General features: G+C 38.6%; 1 protein-coding gene across 2 annotated transcripts; it reads left to right on the forward strand.

Annotated features, from left to right (window-relative positions):
• The first annotated feature begins 1794 nt into the window (after positions 1-1794).
• Positions 1795-22609, forward strand: LOC127455534 (glutamate-rich protein 1). 2 transcript variants are annotated; one of them, XR_007899687.1, is made up of 7 exons: positions 1795-2028; positions 2701-2832; positions 3108-3248; positions 17840-18232; positions 19739-19930; positions 20379-20567; positions 21418-22609. XR_007899687.1 is itself a non-coding variant. In XM_051723517.1 (6 exons), exons 1-6 carry the CDS (start codon positions 2010-2012, stop codon positions 21495-21497), a joined length of 957 nt encoding a protein of 318 aa, XP_051579477.1. In that variant the 5' UTR covers positions 1798-2009; the 3' UTR covers positions 21498-22609. The 2 variants fall into 2 exon arrangements, 1 of the variants encoding a protein (XP_051579477.1); XM_051723517.1 differs by lacking the exon at positions 20379-20567 and having other exon boundaries at positions 1798-2028.
• The last annotated feature ends 466 nt before the right edge of the window (positions 22610-23075 follow it).

The following is a 23075-nucleotide window of genomic DNA, read 5'->3' on the forward strand; positions in this document are numbered from 1 at the left end:
TCTGTGAGAAAATACGATCCGTGGTTGCTGGACTACTGTGTGTACTGTTATTTCCTTCTTCCTAATATATACAATTACTTTATGTGCAAATACATTTCTAAAATTGGATGACTAAGAAAAAAATATACTATCTACTATTTAAAAGATTTTTTTATTATTATTTTCACAAAGCTTTATGTAAACTTTTGTGTAAATATTGTGCAAAATAAAAGTTAATTAATTTTTTAGCAATTTTTTTGTATATGTTATTTACCTATATTAAATTGTGTGATATCGACATTATATTGGCCACTCTGCTCTCTGGATTTCAGCGTCCCATATAAAAACACATATTGGTCGACAACTAGTCTGTCACTATAAGTGCAGGATACAGGGAAGGCTGATTCTGCCAGTTGGAGTTATTTCCGTAGAGCCAGTGTTTAAAAAAAAAAAAAAAAACTGCAAATGAATGCTGCACTCCGCACTTACATTGACAGACAGCTGCATCTGGGAAGCTTTGTGCTGCATCTGCTGGCTTATGTAATATGTTTAAAAGGGGTGTCTTAGAGTCATTTTAGAGAATAGTTTAGATAATGGGAGCATATTTTGCCAAATTTGCTCTCTTCCTCTCTCCGTCACACACGCATATACACGCACATTTGCAGTACAGTATAGGATAGAAAGCAATCTTTTCCAGCAAAAACTGCACATCAAAGACACAGCATTCCACCATCATCCCAACCAAATTAATAACTTCTCAAATGGGCAGAGGTGTGGATTTCTTTCCACTTAGGGCAAAACAGGAATTCTTCTTTACGACATTGATTGTAATATTAATGATTCAAAGTCTTCCTAAAGTTGGGGGTACAGTGATCTGTTTCACCCCAAACACAGGGCCAACACAGACACTGATCAAATACCTTTTGATTCACCCCTTTACTGAATATTTGGTTAGCCTACATCCTTGCCCCCGTGCTGAAAAACATATAAAAACAACCAAAGCTGAATGGCTGGTCTTAGCTGTTTCAGATTGTTTTCTAGCTGTCTGGAGGCCAGCTGGTCTAATTTCCTGACCAGCTAAAAAGTGCCAAGCCCCACATTAATCAAGAACATAATAAGAATGTTACATTTTTAACAACTGCACTACAACAGACCCAGTTTTACCCAGTTGAGACAGAAGTTGTTGTACAAATCATGATCAATGTCCAGCAATGCAGATTTACACTCTGAGAACACTATTTTTCTAAAGTATTTTTCCAACTGAAGACAAAAGTAGATAGGCTCAAATTTAAGATTTTTGTTGAATCCGCTTAAAATAGGGCACAAGTGACAGGTGTCACGCCTTCGCGCGTCTCTAGGCAGGTGAGTGATGTAATGCTGAGCTCTGCATCCCGCGTGCAGCCCCACAAAGGCTCGAGAGAGAAGATGCACTTTTGTTTTCCCCCTACATGTTTTTGGACAAATGCATGCACAATTTACTTAACTTACCTTCTTCCAAGCTGACATTCTAGGTATTCTTTGAGCTTGCTGCTACATGGTAAGAATGGTAGTGAAGTTTTGAGAGTGCATGCACCAAGCTCTCACCGCCCCGCACGCTGGTGCTCATGCTGCGGTCCCTGTGCGCTGCTATCATGCTCATTGTCGCCGCTGGATGGCGCAGTTGAGCACACTGTACACTCAGCCGCCATCTTGGTAAGGTCGGAAGTCGCAGTACGACAGGATTTGCTTTGAACAGGGACATACGTGCGATTTTACTCTTCCTTCTCTTTATATATATATATATATATATATATATATATATATATATATATATATATATATGTGCTCTGGATTTCAAAACGGAGTTCATAATATGCATTTAAAATAGTCTGAAGATAGCAGTAATGCAGTTATACTGTTATAGTAAGCAGAGGGCCACTGTTTATTCACTGTTTTTTTTTTTTTTATCATAGTGGATTGTCATTTTATATACGATTTATTTAAGTCATAAATGCAAGAAAAACGGGTCATTATCAATTTCAGTCGCTGATATGTCGCTCAGAAAAGAAGGTAAGAAGCAAATATTGAATAAATCTGTATGTTTACACCACGTGCTCGAGAAACTTGTAGGCTGCACATGCATTATTGTTTACATCCCCACGCTCAGGTACTTGACCATTAACAAGCTTAGAGTGCTGGCTTCCATGCCTGAACAGATTATTGAGAACACTAGTTTTCTGCGTCAAGACTAATGTTAACTTAAAGAAATAGACTCTCCCCCCCTTTTCACCCTCATGACATCCCAGATGTGACTTTCTTCTGCAGAACACAAACTAAGATATTTAGAAGAATATGTCAGCTCTGTAGGTCAATTCAATGCAAGTGAACTGTGACCAAAACTTTGAAACTCCAAAAAGCACATAAAGGCAGCATAAAATAATCCATACGACTGGATTAATCAGTGTGATCTAATCGATTTTGGGTGTGAAATATAAGTCCTATTTCACTGTAAATCTTGACAGCAGTCTCCTTGGCGATCATGATGAAATGTGAGAATTTTCTTTTTTGGGTGAACTATTCCTTCAAGTCCATGCTGTTCATGCAGCTGTATTATTCTATTTTTAGAATTTAGCAGTGCGATACTGCGTATATTGTTGGCTTTTGATTGACAAATTGGTTATGTTCCTAATTTTTAAGTTGCTTTGGATAAAAGCATCTGTTAAATGACTAAATATACTTCAGTATTTCAGTCCAAGGTTCTGCAAAGACTGTATCCTGCAGCCCAGTGTCAGAGTACACTGCAACCTAAAGCTGAGGAACGGATCCCACTGCCACCTGCAGAAAGACTTGAGTCCATCCTACACAAAGAGTCAGGTACAAATTTGTTACTTGTTAAACATGTCTGGTTCTTGACATGGTAACATGAATGGGAGGCATTGCAAAACACAGATCAACTTAATAAATAAATAAAAAAAGAATCCCCCAAATGTGCTGGAAGCAAGAGGAAAGGCACTTAAAACACAGCAATGCTAGGCATGCAGGGCCGTCACACCTAGCATTTAACTGAGCTCCAGCATCAAATTTAAAATGTAATGGGACATGGCTGCATGGCTACTTATTCTCTCTAACTTTCTTTCTCTCTCTCTTAGGTGTTAAGAAGAGTTCAGCTGTACAAGGCAAAAAACTCTACACTGTACTTCCTCCTCCTGAAGGCTACCTGATTACAGGTGGGGATGAATCTGTCACACCATACAATCCAGATCCTATTGACTCTGAGGATAGCACAGCCGGTGAGTGGGTGAAACCCTGTAGCGTCTGATTAATGACACACCTCTCAGGTTCAGATTATTATCATCCTTCTCTCTTTTTATTCCATTCCTCTTTCAATCACACGCTCCAGCAGGAAATGAATCTCACTAATTGTGCTGAAATAATCTAGTGTCTAATCAGTCCCTGACTGAGATACTGAGTTTCATTAACCCTGCTGAATAGCCCATTTTTTTTCCAATTAACACTTTTTATTGATTCAAACACATGAAACAGAAAAGCAAAACATATATGCACAGAATCAACTTTTAACCCCCATTATTCCCCTTCCCTCTCACAATCCCAAACACCACCCTGACCCCCAACAAAAATCCCTGTGGTCAAAGCCAAATTACACACACAAAAAAACAGAAAAAAACAAAAACCATATATATATATATATATATATATATATATATATATATATATATATATATATATATATATATACAGTTGTGCTCAGAAGTTTGCATACCCTGGCAGAAATTGTGAAATTTTGGCATTGATTTTGAAAATAGTCTTTTATTTAAGGATAGTGATCATATGAAGCCATTTATTATCACATAGTTGTTTGGCTCCTTTTTAAATCATAATGATAACAGAAATCACCCAAATGACCCTGATCAAAAGTTTACATACCCTTGAATGTTTGGCCTTAGTACAGACACTCAAGGTGACACACACAGGTTTAAATGGCAATTAAAGGTTAATTTCCCACACCTGTGGCTTTTTAAATTGCAATTAATGTCCGTGTATAAATAGTCAATGAGTTTGTTAGCTCTCACATGGATGCACTGAGCAGGCTAGATACTGAGCCATGGGGAGCAAAAAAGAACTGTCAAAAGACCTGCGTAACAAGGTAATGGAAATTTATAAAGATGGAAAAGGATATAAAAAGATATCCAAAGCCTTGAAAATGCCAGTCAGTACTGTTCAATCACTTATTAAGAAGTGGAAAATTTGGGGATCTCTTGATACCAAGCCAAGGTCAGGTAGACCAAGAAAGATTTCAGCCACAACTGCCAGAAGAATTGTTCGGGATACAAAGAAAAACCCACAGGTAACCTCAGGAGAAATACAGGCTGCTCTAGAAAAAGACGGTGTGGATGTTTCAAGGAGCACAATACGATGATACTTGAACAAAAATGAGCTGCATGGTCGAGTTGCCAGAAAGAAGCCTTTACTGTGCCAATGCCACAAAAAAGCCCGGTTACAATATGCCGACAACACCTTGACATGCCTCACAGCTTCTGGCACACTGTAATTTGGAGTGACGAGACCAAAATAGAGCTTTATGGTCACAACCATAAGCGCTATATTTGGAGAGGGATCAACAAGGCCTATAGTGAAAAGAATACCATCCCCACTGTGAAGCATGGTGGTGGTTCACTGATGTTTTGGGGGGGGGGGGTGGTGAGCTCTAAAGGCATGGGGAATCTTGTGAAAATTGAAATTTGGAATACAGTTCATTTTAATAATATTAACCTTCCCAATCATAGATAAATGTAATGAAGTCCACCTGCCCACATCGCTCAAAAACCTTTTTATTAAAGGGTCAAAATTAACTTCACACAAATTTGTTGGGAATAAAATACCCAAATACTTAATGCCCTGTTTGGGCCACTGGAAGGTGCCCAGCTGAAAAGCCATTACTGGGCATTATGCTGTCAGAGCCAAAGCTTTGGATTTAGACCAATTAACTCTGTATCCTGAGAACTTTAATAAAGGAATTAATAATTATGTGGAGGTGGCGGGGGCCTGGGTAGCTCAGCAAGTAAAGACGCTGACAACCACGCCTGGAGTCGCAAGTACGAATGCAGGGCGTGCTGAGTGACTCCAGTCAGGCTTCCTAGGCAACCAATTGGCCCGGTTGCTAGGGTGGGTAGTCACGTTGGGTTAACCTCCTCGTGGTCACTATAATGTGGTTCTCGCTCTCGGTGGGGCGCGTGGTGAGTTGTGCTTGGATGCCGCAGAGAATAGCGTGAAGCCTCCACACGCGCTAGGTCTTCGTGGTAATGCGCTTAACTGAGATTCGTCCTCTGCCACTCGGATTGAGGCGAGTCACTACACCACCACGAGGACCTAGAGCTCATTGGGAACTGGGCATGCCAAATTGGGGAGAAAAAAAAATATTCTGTGGAGGCAAGGCATAGATCTAGTATGGTCGGAGACGAATAATAAAATATCATCTGTGTAAAAGCAAAAGCTTATGCGCCACACCATCCCTGGAAAATCATCCTCCTTTCTTATCGTGGCTGCTAATGGTTCCAGGGCAAGACAGAACAATAATGGGGAAAGAGGGCAACCCTGCCGGGTGCCCCTATCCAGAGTAAAATAATCTGAAATTAATCCATTCATTTGTACTGCCACTACCAGGTGTCTATAAAGTAACAATCCAACCAATAAAGGTATTCCCGAACCCGTATATTTCCAAAATCTTAAAAAGATAATCCCATTCTACCATATCAAAAGCCTTCTCTGTGTCAAGTGAGATGGTAGTGACCGGAGTCTGATCATTCGCCACTGTTCACATGATATTGATGAAACGCCTAATGTTATCAGAAGAGCTACGGCCCTGAATAAACCCCACCTGATCTATATGTATAAGAGATGTCATAACTTAATCGGTTAGCCAAAACTTTTGACAATATTTTAACGTCTATCTGGATCAGGGAAATTGGACGGTAACTCTTACAATCGCTTGGATCTTTGTCCTTTTTAAGAATCAGACTCATCCAGGCTTGCGTCATGGTTGGCGGAAGCTTTCTATTCTTTAATGATTCCGTATAAACTTCTAGCAAAAGTGGAACCAATTCTGTAGCATAAGATCTAAAAAACTCAGCGGCAAAGCCATCTGGCCCTGGATCCTTGCCTGTAGGCAAGGCCTTAATTACCTTGCCAAGCTCCTCCAAGGTTATCTCAGAATCAAAAGAATTTTTTTGCTCAGCCAACAGTTTAGGAAGTTCTAATGGTTCCACAAAGTTTCTAATATCCTCAGTAGATGAAGACGTGAAACTATATAGATCAAGATAATGCTTTTAAAGAATTCTATTAATATCAATGGCTGAGGTAAATATTTCACTACCAGCAGATTTCACTGAGTGAATGGTAGAAAAAGACTCTCTCTGTTTTATATATCTAGACAGAAGTTTTCCTGCCTTGTCTCCCGACTCAAAGTATGACTGTCTTGCCCTGAATAGCCAAAACTCCACCTTCCGCGACAAAATAGTATTATATCTGTATTTCAATCGGGTCAATTCTCTGAGGCCATTAGACGACATTCTGCGCTTCAGCTCTGCCTCTGCACTTTTAATATTCCCTTCCAACTCCACGAGTTCTCAGGCTTTAGATTTTTTGATGAATGAGGCATACTGTATGATCCGACCCCTAAGAACCACCTTAAGTGCCTCCCAAGCCACGCCCACAGAGGATACTGAGGACCAGTTGGTCTCCATATAAACACTGATTTCAGCCTTTAACATTGTTGGAATTCAGGATTTTGCAAAAGGGATACATTAAAGCGCCAACTTTATGATTTCCTTTTCTCCATATGTGGCAACACCTCTAAACACACCAGGGTGTGATCTGAGACTAAAATGTTTCCAACTGAGCAATCAACAACAGATGAAATGAGGGACATAGATATTTAAAAAAATAAAATCAATTCTAGAGCAAATCTTATGGACTGATTAATAAAATGTATAGTCCCTACAAGAGGGGTTCAAAAGTCTCCAAATATCTGTAAAACCAAGATTTTTACACATTCTGTGAAGTGTCAGTGCTGCTCTAGGGGGCTTGCATACTTTTGCCTCACTATGATCAAGGACTGAGTCCATCAAAAGATTAAAGTCTCCTTCCAGTATTATTGAATAGCCCATCTTAAACCAGCATAAAGTGGGTAGATAATCTTCTAGCCTGGCCAAGTTCATTAGGCTGGACTGTTTTGCTGGTTTTAGTGGGGTTTGGGGAACTTGCCAGCTTGTCAGGCTGGGAGACCAACTAAATCTACTTAAACCATCTAAGACCAGCAAACCACCATAGGCTGGTTTAATTTGAGTTCAGAAAATATTAGCTATATTATTCTGTGTCTTAGTGTTCTCAAAAGTACCAAAAGGTAATTCGGTTTCAGAATCAGTACTAATATAAAAAAAGATGTCACGATACTAGTGTTTCTACAGTACCGGAAGTACCGAGCACCAACTCAATCCGATACCCGCACGCTGTCTGACTGACACATGGCTTTCATATGCTCGCACGCTTATTTGATTGTGTACTCCGTTACTCCTTTTAAATTGAAATGGACAATTAATCAAATTTAAATCGTGATATGTCCTAGTGTGATTAATAAACCGTGAAAGGCTACAATCCTAGTATGCATGAGCTGAGTGCTTTAAATGAACGTGTGAAGATGAAAGCTCATACACTGGGAACTCCACAGACATTGAGAATCATTTGTGTTGTGTGAGATGACAAAGCACTAATCCACTGTGAAGCGCACAGCACATGTAGACTGTATATTTATACAAATAATCTCGCAGCATTTGCACTTTAACGATCACACCGGGCCATGTAGCCATCTGTTTATCAACAGAAGAAGTGAAGCTTCCGTCAAAACCACACGTCAAAATAAAAGCATGTTTAGAAAAAAATATGCCTGAAATTTAAGAAATTGCAACAGAAATATATTACAACTGTATAGCAAAATGTAATATTCAATGTAGTACTAATAATAATAATAATAATAATAATAATAAATATTGATTAATAAATAATTATAAGTAATATATCATAATATAACAATATATTAAGCAATATATAACTTTAAATAGGCTAAAGGTGTACGTTCAATAGCACATTACCATATTAGCATATTTTTGCTGTGGTATTGAAATTTCACTGGTAACAGTACCAACTACTGAAATTTTGGTATTGAGACAACACTACTGCGACTGTATCTAATAATAATAATTTAATTGTATTTATTTATCACACATTATACATTTTGCACATATACAGTGAAATTCTTTTTTTCACATATCCCAGCTAAGCTGGGGTCAGAGTGCAGGGTCAGCCATGATACGGCACCCCTGGAGCAGATAGGGTCAAGGGCCTTGCTCAAGGGCCCAACAGTGGCATCTTGGTGGTGCTGGGGCTTGAACCCCTGACCTTCTGATCAGTAACCCAGAGCCTTAACCACTGAGCCATATCCTATTTGATATTTTACATTTGGGTTATTTAGTCTAATCAGTTGTGTTTTAAATGCTTGAATGATTTTCTGTTTATTTTAAGTTTGCTGCTCCAGTTGTGGATCTAAATGATCAAATCATATGATTCAATGGAGCACATTTTTGAGCCAGGACGCTCTGAATAAAAACTCAAATTAACAGTGTGAAAGGGCCTTTTTTAGTCCAAAAACAGTGTGGACTTGAAACCCACAGCACTTGCAATTTATATGATTAGTTTACAAAAATACCCTGGAACCAAAAGAAATGAGACTGTTGAAGATATTTGCTGTGAATATTTGTGAAATGTCTGGGTTCATAAGTGCAGTGGTTTTACTAAGAGTTAGAGGTGTTGTTAGACACGACCTGTCCAGTGGTAAAATAGCCTAGTTCATAAGCCTAACTTTAGGCTGTTTATGCTTGCCAAGCAACCTAGCAAGTAGCAACTTTGTGTGATTTGTATTTTTTTATAATCCCAGGGTAATATAACACAAAATACAGTGATATAATAAAATAATGCATTAAACTATGTACATAAGAAATGAAAAAGTAATAAATGCTAAATTTACCCTGCTAAATTAAGCTGAAAATGCATAATTGAATAATCGGGAGACAGATAATTCTGAGGGGATGGAAATCTATGAGCGCTCCCTCTTTTTATGAATGGTGCACCGAATTGGGCAAGGTAGCGTCTTTTGAAGAGATGTCGTATAGACGGCTTGGCTGCATTTTGTTTTTTGTTTTTTTGGCTGTATCTATATATATGGCATGTATCTATATATATATATATATATATATATATATATATATATATATATATATATACAGGGGAAGGGATATACAATTTTATAAATTGATTCAGTGTGTGTATGTTCTGTTTGTGTAATCCTGTTTTATTTATTTTTTTTTATTTATTTTTTTTTATCAGTAACAATTTAATATCAATTGAACTCTTTGAAAAGGGTCTATTTGTGGTTTGGCTTCATGTGTTTGTTACATATCTCTTTTTTATTAAAGAGCAGTGCAGATTTCCTCCTACTGTCTTTGTGTTGCTATTGATCTGAATAGACCTCACTGGACCTGCAGAGCAGCAATAACTTCACTCAAAACCTGTCTCTTTATCCTTCTCTCCCTCTCTCTCACACACAAACTCACTCATATCGTCCATATTATTGAGGCTCCCCTCCTCTCTCCTTTATTGCAAGCCGCTCTCATTGTATGAGCTGTATGCTGATGAGCTGAATCTTTGGCTCCTGCAGTGTCACTTAGATGTGCGGTCAACTTCTCTGCTCTGAATACAGATGATAAAATCAATAGCTCAGCACAACTCTGTATGTTTGTATAGTCCTGAGGAGCATGAAAACCCCGCAAAAACTACTTAAAGGGCAAAGGGATGTATGAGTATGTGTGCGTATGTGTGTATGTCTTGAGTTTTGATTTTTCGATACCCACTATAGTAATTGACTCTTAGACGATATCAGTCAGACAGCAAGAGACACTTCACTGGCCTGCATCTCTGTGCTCGTTTTAGGAAGGATTTCAAAAAATTAACCATGATCATAACCATTAAAACATTGTCTTACACATTTTAACAATTTAATAGTTTATTCAATAAGCACAGGACTAGTATTACACATAATGTTTATGTACAAAACATTTGGCATATGTACATTTATTGTAATATTTGCCTTGCCAGAGGAGGATGGCTAGCCAAACATTACTGAGTTTGTTTCCTTACCACAGTCGCCTTTGGCCTGCTCACTGTGGGCTTTAAGGCATGATTTTCTATCAAGCTGTTTTGAAACAATATGTATTGTGAAAAGCGCTATACAAATAAACCATCTTGATTTGACGTGCATAATGTGTTCTTGTAGCTTGTTTAAATTCGAAAGCAGCTGCCAAGTGCATAAATGTAAAAGTAATCTTACTGTCACTGATGTCATTCGGTTTTTAGAATTTATTTTAAAGGAATGTTACGGGTTCAATTCAAGTTAAGCTCAATCACAGCATTTGTAGCATAATGTTTTTTTTATTTTTTTTTATGTTGCTTTTTTTATTATTATTAACCATTTTTATTGATTCCATTCAACATATAAAATAAACATAACAGAAAATGCGGAATCAAATTATATAAAATTAAAATTACCTTCAAAAAAACAATAAAATTGCATACACACATTTAAAACTAGAGATCCCTCTCCACTGCCCCTCCCCGAGAGGCTTACGAAAAGGCCAGATATCTGCCCCATTTCCTATCAAATAACCCCAGATGGCCCAGCCTTCTATACGACATCTCCTCAAATGCCGCTACCCTGCCCATCTCTGACTTCCATCCCCTGAGAATAACCCATCTGCCGATCATAACACTGGCCAGGACCCAATTCTTTATGTACTCATCCCCTATATTAATGTCCGCCCCATCGCCTAAAATACAGAGTCTGGGGCAAAATTAAATTTGAGTGCCCAATACGTCACACATAAAACTCAACCAAAATTCTTAGATCTTAACACACCACCAGAAAACATGGGTTGTGTCCCCATATTCTGATTGGCATTGCCATCAGGTGGGTGTATCTTTCAGACCAAGCCTATACAATCTAGAGGGGGTCCAATAGAATCGATGTAAAATCTTAAATTGCATAAGACGCACCTTTGCATCTCTAGATGTACACTTGATGTTTTTTAGAGTCCTAGAACACACTCCCTCCTCCAATACCAAGTTTAAATCTTTCTCCCATAATTTCTTGAGAGAAGCCAAAGCTCCGTCCCCCAGACTCTGAATTAGCATGGAGTAATACACTGATGCCGCATGACCTTTTCGAAAAGCAGTAATCACCACTCACAGAGTATCTACCACTTTAGTATGTTACTCCCAAAAATAGAACAGAGCAGTTGGCGCAGCTGTAAATACCTAAAGAACTGAGACCTGAGAATCCCAAAATATTAAACCATATTTTCAAAGGATCTCAACACTCCACTCTCATGTAGGTCACCGAGCTTATTAACCTCCCTCACAATCCACTCTGTCCAGCAGAAAGGGGACTTATTAATACATAATTTTGGGTTCAGCCATATGCTCAAGGGTACATTTAAATAAATGTCAGAATTAAACTCTCTGGACACTTTTGTCCATACCGAAAGCAAATGCGATATAACGGGGTGTAACTTAACTTCTCCAGTTAGTTTGATAGAAAGGCTTTGTAATGGCAAAATAGGGGCAAGAACTTCCTGTTCAATACAAAACCAGGGAGGTGCTCTCTCAGGTGGGAGCAACCAATAAGCCAAGTGTCTGAGACTGAATGCATAATAATAAAACAAAATCTTGGGTAGGCCGAGCCCACCTTTGTCAATCGGCCTAAGTAACTTACTGAAATGTAATCTGGGACGTTACTATTCCAAATGAAGGAATTCGTGATGCTATCAAATTGCTTGAAATAAGAGAGGGGGACATCTATTGGGAGAGATTGTAGCAGGTAGTTGAATTTTGGAATACAATTCATTTAAACAACATTAACCTTCCCAGTCATAGATAAATGTAATGAAGCCCACCTGCCCACATTGCTCGAAAACCTTTTTTATTAAAGGGTCAAAATTAACTCTAACTAAATTACACAAATTTGCTGGGAATAAAATACCCAAATACTTAATGCCCTGTTTGGACCACTGGAAGGCACCTGACTGAAAAGTCATTACCGGGCATTAGCTGTCAGAGCCAAAGCTTTGGATTTCGACCAGTTCACTCCATATCCTGAGAACTTAGAAAAGGAATTTATAATTCTGTGAAGGCAAGGCATAAATCTAGAGTCGGTGACAAATAATAAAATATCATCTGTGTAAAGCAAAAGCTTATGCGCCAGACCTCCCGCAACCACCCCTGGAAAATCCTCCTCCTTATCGTGGCTGATAATGTTTCCAGGGCAAGACAGAACAATAAGGGGGAAAGAGGCCAACCCTGCCGGGTGCCCCTATCCAGAGTAAAATAATCTGAAATTAATCCATTTGTTTGAACCACCGCTACTGGGTGTCTATAAAGTAACTTAATCCACCTAAAAGTATTCCCGAACCCGTACATTTCCAAAATCTTAAAAGATAATCCCATTCTACCATATCAAATGCCTTTTTGGTGTCAAGTGAGATGGCAGCGACCGGATTCTGATCGTTCGCCACTTCCCACATGACATTAATGAAACACCTAATGTTATCAGAAGAGTTACGGCCCAGAATAAACCCCACCTGATCTATATGTATAAGAGATGTCATAACTTAATGGGTTAGCCCAAATTTTTGACAATATTTTAACGTCTAGCTGGATCAGGGAAATTGGACGTTAACTCTTACACTCGCTTTGTCATTTTTAAGAATTAGACTGATCCAGGTTTGCGTCATGGTTGGCGGAAGCTTTCCATTCTTTAATGATTCCATATGAACTTCTAGCAAAAGTGGAGCCAATTCTGTAGCATAAGATCTAAAAACCTCAGCGGCAAAGCTGTCTGGCCCCGGAGTCTTGCCTGTAGGTAAGGCCTTAATTACCTCACCAAGCTCCTCCAAGGTTATCTCAGAATCAAGAGAATTTTTTTGCTCAGTCGTCAGTTTAGGAAGTTCTAATGGTTTCTGATATCCTCATCAGTAGATGAAGACGTGGAACTATAGAGATCAAGATAATGCTTTTAAAGAATTCTATTAATATCAATGGCTGAGGTAAATATTTCTCCACCAGTAGATATCACTGAGGAAATGGTAGAAAAAGACTCTCTTTGTTTTATATATCTAGCCAGAAGTTTTCCTGCCTTGTCCCCCAACTCAAAGTATGACTGTCTTGCCCTGAATAGCTAAAACTCCACCTTCCGTGACAAAATAGTATTATATCTGTATTTCAAATGGGTCAATTCTCTGAGGCCATCAGAAGGCATTCGGTGCTTCAGCTCTGCTTCGGCACTTTTAATATTCCCTTCCAATTCCACGAGTTCTTGTGCTTTGGATATTTGGTGAATGCGGCATACTGTATGATCCGGCCCCTACGAACCACCTTAAGTGCCTACCAAGCCACGCCCACAGAGGATACTGAGGACCAGATGGTGTCCATATAATTGATTTCAGCCTTTAACATTTGCTGGAATTCAGGATTTTGCAAAAGGGATACATTAAAGCACCAACTATATGATTTCCTTTTCTCCATATGTGGCGACACCTCTAAACACACTAGGGCATGATCTGAGACTAAAATGTTTCCAATTGTGCAATCAGCAACTGATGAAATGAGGGACTTATAAATTATAAATAAATATATATAATATTTTAGATGAAATCTTATGGACTAATTAAAAAAATGTAAAGTCCTTCCCAGATGGGTTCAAAAAAGATCTATAAAAAAGCCCTGATCTTCAATGTTAGGTGCATAAATATTAGCCAAAATAAGACTTTGCCCCTGAATTTCAGCTAAAACAATAATGACTCTTCCTAATTTATCTTTAATCTGTTTGAGACATTTGAATTGTAGATGTTTACTTATCAGTGTACTCTGACCCCAGCTTAGCTGGGATATGTGAAAAAGAAGAATTTCACTGTATATGTGCAAATGTATAATGTGTGATAAATAAAGAAAATTATTATATAATTATTATTATTAATGATTCCCCTGCTCTTACTTGAGCCAGCACTAAAGAAAATAGGTCCACCCCATATCTTCCCAAATGTTTCAGCTTCCTGCAGGGAAAGATACATTTCTTGAAGAAACACTATATCATATTTCTTGCGCTTAAGAAGAGAAATAACCTTCCTTCTTTTTATGGGGTGCCCCAACCCATTTACATTCCACGTGGAGAGAGACAATCCACTCATTAACATTTGACATTTTGACATATAAGAAAAAATAGATTGTGTGTCAAAAACAAGATTATAAAGACCACATTCCATTAGTGCATCCATCTAAACCCGAACATCCCCCAGAACCAAAAAAAAAAAAAAAGAAAAACATGCATGTAACAAAACTTCACACAGGAAGGGAAGGAGGACACAGGGAACTGAGTTTCTTCAGTCTCAGGTAAGGCTTTTTAATTGTCAACTCCTCTGAGTTTACAGCTTCACAATAACTCTAGCTTCAAATTAACACATCAACTACTCAGTGGGACTCTAGATCTCTGGCTCTCTCTCCCCTTCTTGTCAGTGGCATGGTCCTTTTATACCACTCTCCCCAAACTCACTGTAACTAGAAACAGGTGTTAATCATAATCTGGCTCAGGTGTATGCACACTTACCGCTTCTCTCTCTCCGGGCAGATGCTCGACCACACCCCGCTGCCACAGTGCGAATTAACCCCACGCATGACAGCGCCAACCGGCATCCATCCCTCCAAACTCAAATAGTCCATGTATGCCTACAAGAACCCCGCGACAAATTTGCCATCAGATTACTCAAGTCTGGTGTTTCTATACAAATTTTGTGAGACAGAATTACACGGCAAAAGATAATCTGTAAAACAAACTCCAGCCAATCAGTGGAATAAACACAAAGAGCATGTAGATTCATCCATAAAACTGTCCTGAAGGTGTGTTACTCTACAAAATAAACTCAGCCGCTAGGCGGAACCAGCACAAAAAAAAGGACTCCGTTTCCTCGAACAGTCAAGTGAATATTCAGTGAAGAAGCGGCTGCAACGTGAGTACCACAAGTTGATTTACTCACTCCATTGACTTTATGAAAGACATCGCTTGCTGTGGGCATGTGAATGTTTTACGGCCATCCTTAGCATCTGTTCTCAATTTGGCCAGGAATATCAGTGCAAAAGCGACTTTCCGTTGATGTAAAAGTTTCTTGCTTTCCTTGAATCCATCACATATCTCTCTTGTCGAATTCGCAAAGTCTGGGAACAAGAAAATGCTGTGGTTTTTCCAAGAAAGCCTTCCTTTACTCCTCGCCTCGTGTAACACAAAATCTTTATCGGATGATCTCAGAAATTTGGCCAGAATTGATTGGGGCCTGTCTCCCTCCGCGGATCGCCGAGAAGGAACCCTGTGAGCTGTCTCGATTTCCAGCTTATGGCCTGTTATGTCGAGCAGATTCGGAAGGAGCCCATCCAGGAATTTCACCATATCCTGACCCTCTTCGGCCTCAGGAATTACGACAATACGGACATTATTCCGCCAGCTACGGTTTTCCGTGTCCTCCAACTTTTTCCAGACACGCTCCAAATCCACCTTGGTCGCTAGCGGATTATCAGATAATTCCCTCTCCGATGACTCCAGATAATCAATCTGTTTCTCGACATCCCCCACTCTTGAAACCACCTCAGTGAACTTCGCCTCCATGGCAGTGATCAATCAACGTATCACAGCAAGATCCTCCAAGTCAGCAATGACCTTCGTCATTCAACCTGCATCTCTCGCCGCATTTCCTGCACCTCTCCGACTAAATCGACTCCCAGGCTCGCGGCCTGCTCGGGGGTGTCAGCTTGAGCACGTAAGTGTCTTTTAATGTCTCCAGAGCCTGAGGATTTTGAATTCTTTGACATATTGTCCTCCTAAAACAGTTATGGAACAGAGTGTATCAAATCTCACTGGTTTATATCATTAAAAGTGTTAAAACTAGCAAAGTACGCAGAGCTTGCCAATCCTTGCATGGCGTCACATGACTCTTCTGTAGCATAATGTTGATTACCACAGGAAAAAAAAATGTTTGTTTAAAAGCACATCATGGACTACCACCCCTGAAGTCACGTGTTTTAATCCAGGGCGTGCTGAATGACTCCAGCCAGGTCTCCTAAGCAACCAAATTGGCCTGGTTGCTAGGTAGGGTAGAGTCACATGGGGTAACCTCCTCGTGGTCACTATAATGTGTGGTTCTCGCTCCCAGTGGGGTGTGTGTTGAGTTGTGTGTGGATGCCGCGGAGAATAGCGTGAAGCCTCCACACGTGCTACGTCTCCGTGGTAACGTGCTCAACAAGCCACGTAATAAGATGCGCGGATTGACAGTCTCAGACGCGGAGGCAAGGATTGAGGCAAGTCACTACGCCACCACATTTTGGTTCGTTAAATGAAGCTTAATGTTGTCTTTGTGTTTGTTTTTGAGTTGCCACAGTATGCAATATACTGGCATGTCTTAAGGTCAATATTAGGTCAAAAATGGCAAATAAAAAAGAAACGGCTTTCTCTAGAAACTCTGCAGTCAATCATTGTTTTGAGGAATGAGGGCTATACAATGCTTGAAATTGCCAAAAAAACTTAAGATGTCATACAAAGGTGTACACTATAGTCTTCAAAGACAAAGGACAACTGGCTCTAACAAGGACAGAAAGAGATGTAGAAGGCCCAGATACAGCTAAACAAGAGGATAAGTACATCAGAGTCTCTAGTTTGAGAAATACTGTAGACGCCTCACATGTCCTCAGCTGACAGCTTCATTGAATTCTACCCAAAAAGTAGCAAAGAAAAAGCCACTTTTGAAACAGAAAAACAAAAAAACAAAAAGAAAAGGTTAGAGTGGGCAAAGAAACACAGACATTGGACAACAGATAATTGGAAAAGAGTGTTATGGATCTTAACCCCATTGAGCTTTTGTGGGATTAGCTAGACTGTAAGGTGTGTGAGAAGTGCCTGACAAGACACATCTATGGCAAGTGCTACAGGAAGTGTGGGGTGAAATGTCACCTGAGTATCTGGACAAAGTGACAGCTAGAATGTAAAGGATCTGCAAAGCTGTCATTGCTGCACGTAGAGGATTATTTTATGAGAACTCTTTGAAGTAGTTTAAGAAGTTCTGAATATTTTTTTCAAATTGTAATAGTAATTTTTCACATTATTAATGTCCTGACTATATATTGTGATCAGTTGAATGCCACTTTGGTGAATAAAAGTACCAATTTCTTTCCATAAGAGCAAAATCTGTACATTATTCCAAACTTTTGGCCGCCAGTGTATCTTTACACAGATAAAGTTAGCAAGTGATTTTATCACGCCAAAATCACGTTAACACATATAATGTTTATGTCATGTGGCTATACTTTTGAAACAGTGTGTATTTTAACGTTTATGGACTGGCCCCATTCACTTCCATTGTAAGTGCCTTGCTTAATGTAACTGCAATTTTTGCTTCTTTTTTTAAATAAGGGACGAGTTGTTAATATTTATTTAATTTTTTTCTTTTTTGGGGGGGGTATTCAGCACTATTCCACAAATGCTGTCGAATGAGCTTATCTTCTATTGAACCTGGAACATTCTTTTAGATTAAATTATCCAATTACCCACTTTAACCTATTTCTGCTGAGAATGATTCTGTAGCCTGATGCCTGTCAATTTTGTAATAATCCTAAAAATGCAACATAATCTTCCTCAACAATGAGCTGTTTTTGGATCTTTCAGACACCGATGATCATGAGTTACATAAGACGAGGAGGAAGAGGAGGAAAAAGAAAAAGCTATCTACTATTACTACAATTACAGATACAGGAGAAATATCCACCTCTCGAGCAGAGGGCGCTGTGCAGGGCCAGACGGATGCTGCAGATCCCAATGATGAAGGTAACACTGTAAGCTCAGTGTGCCCTGAAGACAATGAGCGGATCAGCAAGAACAGAAAGAGGAAGATGAAGAAGAAGCGTCACAAAGAGAAGCTCCTCACTCTTGGACTGGTGCCTCGTGCGAGAGCTCTCGAATTTACTTACAGAGAGGATAATGAAGAGGAAGGAGTTGAGGGAAATTCAGTGGGGGTGCTCAACTTCCTCCGTACCACACAGGAGATCTATCTCTCTGATCGTAAGTGGTATAACATGCAAAAATATAGAGATAGTTTATGTATTATAAATTATAACATAAATATATAGTGGGGTCCAAAAGTCTGACACCTCTAGTGAAAATGCTTCTATTTAGCTTTTTCTTCTAATACATTACAAAAATGCAATATAAAATTTTATGAATTATATTATCAGCATAACAATTTGATTGAAAAAGATTTGCCAACATGCACTCGAGTTTGCATGGACTCCACAAGTTTGTGCAAAACTGATCATCCATGTTATCCCATAATGATTTGAAAACATTCCAAAGAGCATCTTGTGTGTTTAAACTGAATTCTGACCATTTGTATAAGTAGTTATAGGAATATTCCGAGTTCAATACAAGTCAGGCTTAATCGGCAGCATTTGTGGCATAATGTTGATTACCACAAAAAATTATTTAGACTCGTCCCTTCTTTTCTTTTCTTACAGTGAGGCACTAAAAAAAGTGAATGGGGCCAATTTTTTGAGGGTTTATGGGCAGAATTGTGAAGCTTATCATTTTATAAAAGCACTTGCATTAATACTTCTGTTAAAACTTGTTGTTAAAATTTGTTAAAATCTGCATTTTTTTCTGTTGGTTTAAGGTTTACGGCATTATCGAGTTGTAAAACTGGATATAAAGGAAGTTTAGGAAGCGATTTTTATCACACTGAAATCACATTGCTTACATCTTGGAGCTATACTTTTGAAATAGTGAGTATTTTTACTTTAATTGTAAGTGCCTTACTGTAACCCATAACTCTGCTTTCTTAACTTGCATTGAACCTGGAATATTCCTTTAACATAGTCTTTGTCACAGATTTGCTTACATTTGATTTGTGACCTTGAAATAGTGGTAAATCTTAAATAAGGGATGCAAGCTAATCACCTTTCAGCCAAAGTCACATTTTCTGAAGCTATTTTCCCAAATTGTTTGGTAAAAGTTTCTAAAGTTTTCTTATTAAAATCACTTATAAGGGTTGCTTTAAGCTTAAACGCTCAAAAAAAAAAATTTTAAAAAAACTTTGAATACAACAAAAAGCTTTAAATACAACAAACAAATTGACTGAAAATATACACCTGGAACACCTGCTATGATTTTCTCACCTTTTTCACCTCTCATGAGTTTGCATCCCTGTTAAAAATTTAATTGTTTTATGTCATAACTTTGTTTTAACATTTATTTTTAATTTTAAGACTTTCTACTTATTTTCAGGTTTAAATGAAAAAGAAATCACAGATTTTCAGTATGGTCTCGGACGTTTTGACCCTACCGTATTTATAACTAAAAAAGTTGTGAGTTAATAATAATTAATATAATTTTCTTTATTTATCACACATTATACATTTTTGCACATATACAGTGAAATTCTTTTTTTTCACATATCCCAGCTAAGCTGGGGTCAGAGTGCAGGGTCAGCCATGATACGGCGCCCCTTGAGCAGGGTTTGCTTCTACTCACATCAGCACCACTCTCATCTGCATTTTATCCTCCTCTCTACAGGCTCCTGTGTAGCAAGTGATCCCTCTCTCTGCCTCACTGCAGTGCAGTCTCTGTTCTCTCGTCTCTCAGGGGGCATGCTGCCCCCTGCTGAGATCTCTAGGTTATGCAGACTCTGGGCTCTCCTGAGGAAGGACAAGGAGCAGTTAATATTACAGCTGCAAGAGTTCAGAGACACAAGCACATTGCCTGCTGGTGAGTGGAATTACTTGTCTGGACATTTTACAAGCGTGTGTGCTTGGGTTTTATGGTTGAGATTAGAAAAACAATAGATGCAGCAGTTTGTAGAAGCAACAACATGCAGACACTCAAAGACCAAGACTAGATGCCTTGAGGCCCAGATCTAGAATAAGACCACAACATCAACTCTGGCACATACCAAGTGTTTGTACCAGCACAGCTTTGCCTGTGTGTGTGTTTGTAAAGTCAGATTAGACCTTAATAATGTAATCAGTGTTTTATTTAGGCGCTACAAGCACACAGCAGATTCAGGACATGCCCTACAGGTGTCCATGGTGATGACTGAACACAGCCTTAATCTCCACGACAACCACAGGACATTGAATTTTCTCACATACCATTATTTCCACCAGTAGTTTCAACACTTCATTTTACCTGTTACTCTCTTACTCTCATATTGCAGGATGGTTTACCCCGAAGCCAGAGTCCTGCTTGGGTCCTGTTTTGTAAACCCGCACCTGCAGTACTTACCAGAACACCCGACCTGTTATCCGACAGCAGAACTAATTTAATTCCATACCCAACCTGACCCGTTTAAAATAAATACAGCGTTCTGAGCTGCACCCGCATTAAAATAAATCTACTATATCAGGTAGACAAAAATATTTTATTTGCTCACGTCACACAAGCAATCAAACTAACATTAGGCACTCTGAGTTGGAGCATTTAAGAAAAATAGACACATAGTCTAACGTTGTGGTGACAATTAACAGAAAAAAGATGAGAGAGATTAACATTATTTGACATTTAAAAAAAATAGCCTTGGCTGTTTGACCCGCAGTCCACCCGTGCCTATTGATCCCTACCTGCACCCATACAGCATGTTATAATGTAAATATTTTTCCACCCGTTACATCAAATATTAGCGTTTCAGTCATTGGGTACCCGCGGTTACCCGCCCATGTGCAGGACTCTGCCCGAAGCATCCTATCCTTATTTCTAGATTTGTATTAGTTCTTCTCATTCTATAGATATTGTGTTTTAGGTTAGGGTTACTTCAGCATCTGAAAACAGTCAAAAGTGGCATTGTAATGTAGACTATGCACACTGTTGCACACCCTCACACGCAATAATTTTTATTTCTAATAGAAGACTTAAATAGGGACATCAGCACCACATATTTTCTTAACTTGTTCTTATGGATAACGTTGTGTGAGGCACAACGTGATTTGTTACTTAATCTTAAAGGGGTCACGACATACTTTTTTTTACTTTTCTCATTTTATTATCTTCCCTGAGGTCCACTGATAATGTTAGTAACGTTTTTTTTGCACCACAACAGTCATAATTTAGTAATATATTATCATAGTCCACCTTGTTTTTACTCCTCTGTCTGAAACGCTCAGTTTCTTCATGACATGATCCCTTTAAGATATGATTATTCTTTGACTATTAAATCTTAATATGTAATTGATCATGTATTTCTCTGTCCTGTTTTACAGATGAGGTTTCAGTGGTCTGCATTCTTTTTAAGTACTGGCTGACAGAAATTCTCCCCATGCAGAAAGAACCAAGGATATGAAGTCTGAGAATTTATGACATGAGAGGAAAAACAACTGTGAATAACCAGCAGGTCTATGTGAATCACCCACATAAACCTGCTGATTCTGATTATAATATTTCATCATGAAAGGGAACTTCCTTCATACTACTCAAAGTTAAGGTCAAGGAATTTCTTAAAAGACAGCTTGGATTAATCAGCTGGAGCAAATTGTATGATTTCTTTTGAAGCAAATCCCACACTGATACATCTGGTTTATCTTACATTTAACTCAATAATTCCTTATGAAAAAGTTATTTTTTTAAAAAAATAAATGTTCTATTGCTCATTCTGTCTTCATACTCTTTTCATGGTTTCCTGTGCAGGCAGCATAACAGACTGCTCATTAACACCAGACTTCAAACCAGAGCCACATTTATTTATTTTTGTAAATTCACTGTTTTGGAAAAACTGGAGGATAGAAGTGATTGGCTCTTTCTTTGAAAAATCCAATGTAACTTGATAATTATGTCTTGTTGCAGCTGTAAAATATGTATATATTCAAGTTTTAAGTCACTTTGTCTGAGATAAAATGAATGTCATTTTTTTTCAAAGATTGTTGATACTAGTGTGCGTGCGTGCGTGCGTGCGTGCGCCGACTAAGATGTTTTGAAACTAATCCAACAGCTTATCCTATGACATCATGGAATGAGTTTAACTCTACAAGCGTCTCTAGACTGCCTTGTGTTTGCGCTATTCTGATATACACAAGGCAACCCACAACATGACAATGGTTGCCTTTTTAGAAACACTTGAATCTGGGTTGGCGGAGTTTTTATTGCCTTTGATTAACTTTATAATCTTCAGAAATAATAATCCTGGTTTTTCTCTCAGAAATGTTTCCTTTATGCCAGCTGGTATGTGAGGCAGAGGGCACAGCAGGTGTAATTGTGGAATTATAACAGTTGAAAACAAGATAATTAAGTCAGAGACTGCTAATTTTCTGTTTTTGTCACTTAAACCAAAAAGGCTTTAGCTTTAATATTGGCCTGTATTATTTCATCATTTATAGATCCCAATGGAATATCCACTCAAAAGAACAAAGACTGTTTTGGAGTCAGATAAAATAAATAATTGCAGAAACATTTACAACACACCGTTTTTTGTTTTTTTTTAATAGCATGTTATTACACCTATATGGAGAAGGTCAACCTCTCTCCCCAGCTGCATTTTAACCTCTGACTTTTCAGGTTTGTTCCTATGCAAATGATGCCCTGTGTACTTTCAAAAGTGCTATGGTGTTACTATGTTTTTGGGACAATGAATAGTGGTAAATGTGTATGTTAATTATTCAGTACCATGGTGTTATCATCTTAGACCATTACTGTACTATCATGGTACCACCACTGTAATTTTTTAATTGCCATCTTCTTATGAGATTCAAAATGAGCATTTTGAATTTAGAACATTTTACCCCCTGACAATTGCGCTGCCTCTGACCCATCTCACTAGACTTCAGAGCCCTTTCCCTTTACACATGCCAAGTTGTCTAGCACAAGGCTAAAAATATTACCTTCACATCAATTTAGCCCCACAGCCATCACTGTAACCGCTATCGTC

This window comes from Myxocyprinus asiaticus, chromosome 17 (assembly GCF_019703515.2).
Source record: "Myxocyprinus asiaticus isolate MX2 ecotype Aquarium Trade chromosome 17, UBuf_Myxa_2, whole genome shotgun sequence".
In the NCBI taxonomy this organism is placed as follows: domain Eukaryota; kingdom Metazoa; phylum Chordata; class Actinopteri; order Cypriniformes; family Catostomidae; genus Myxocyprinus; species Myxocyprinus asiaticus.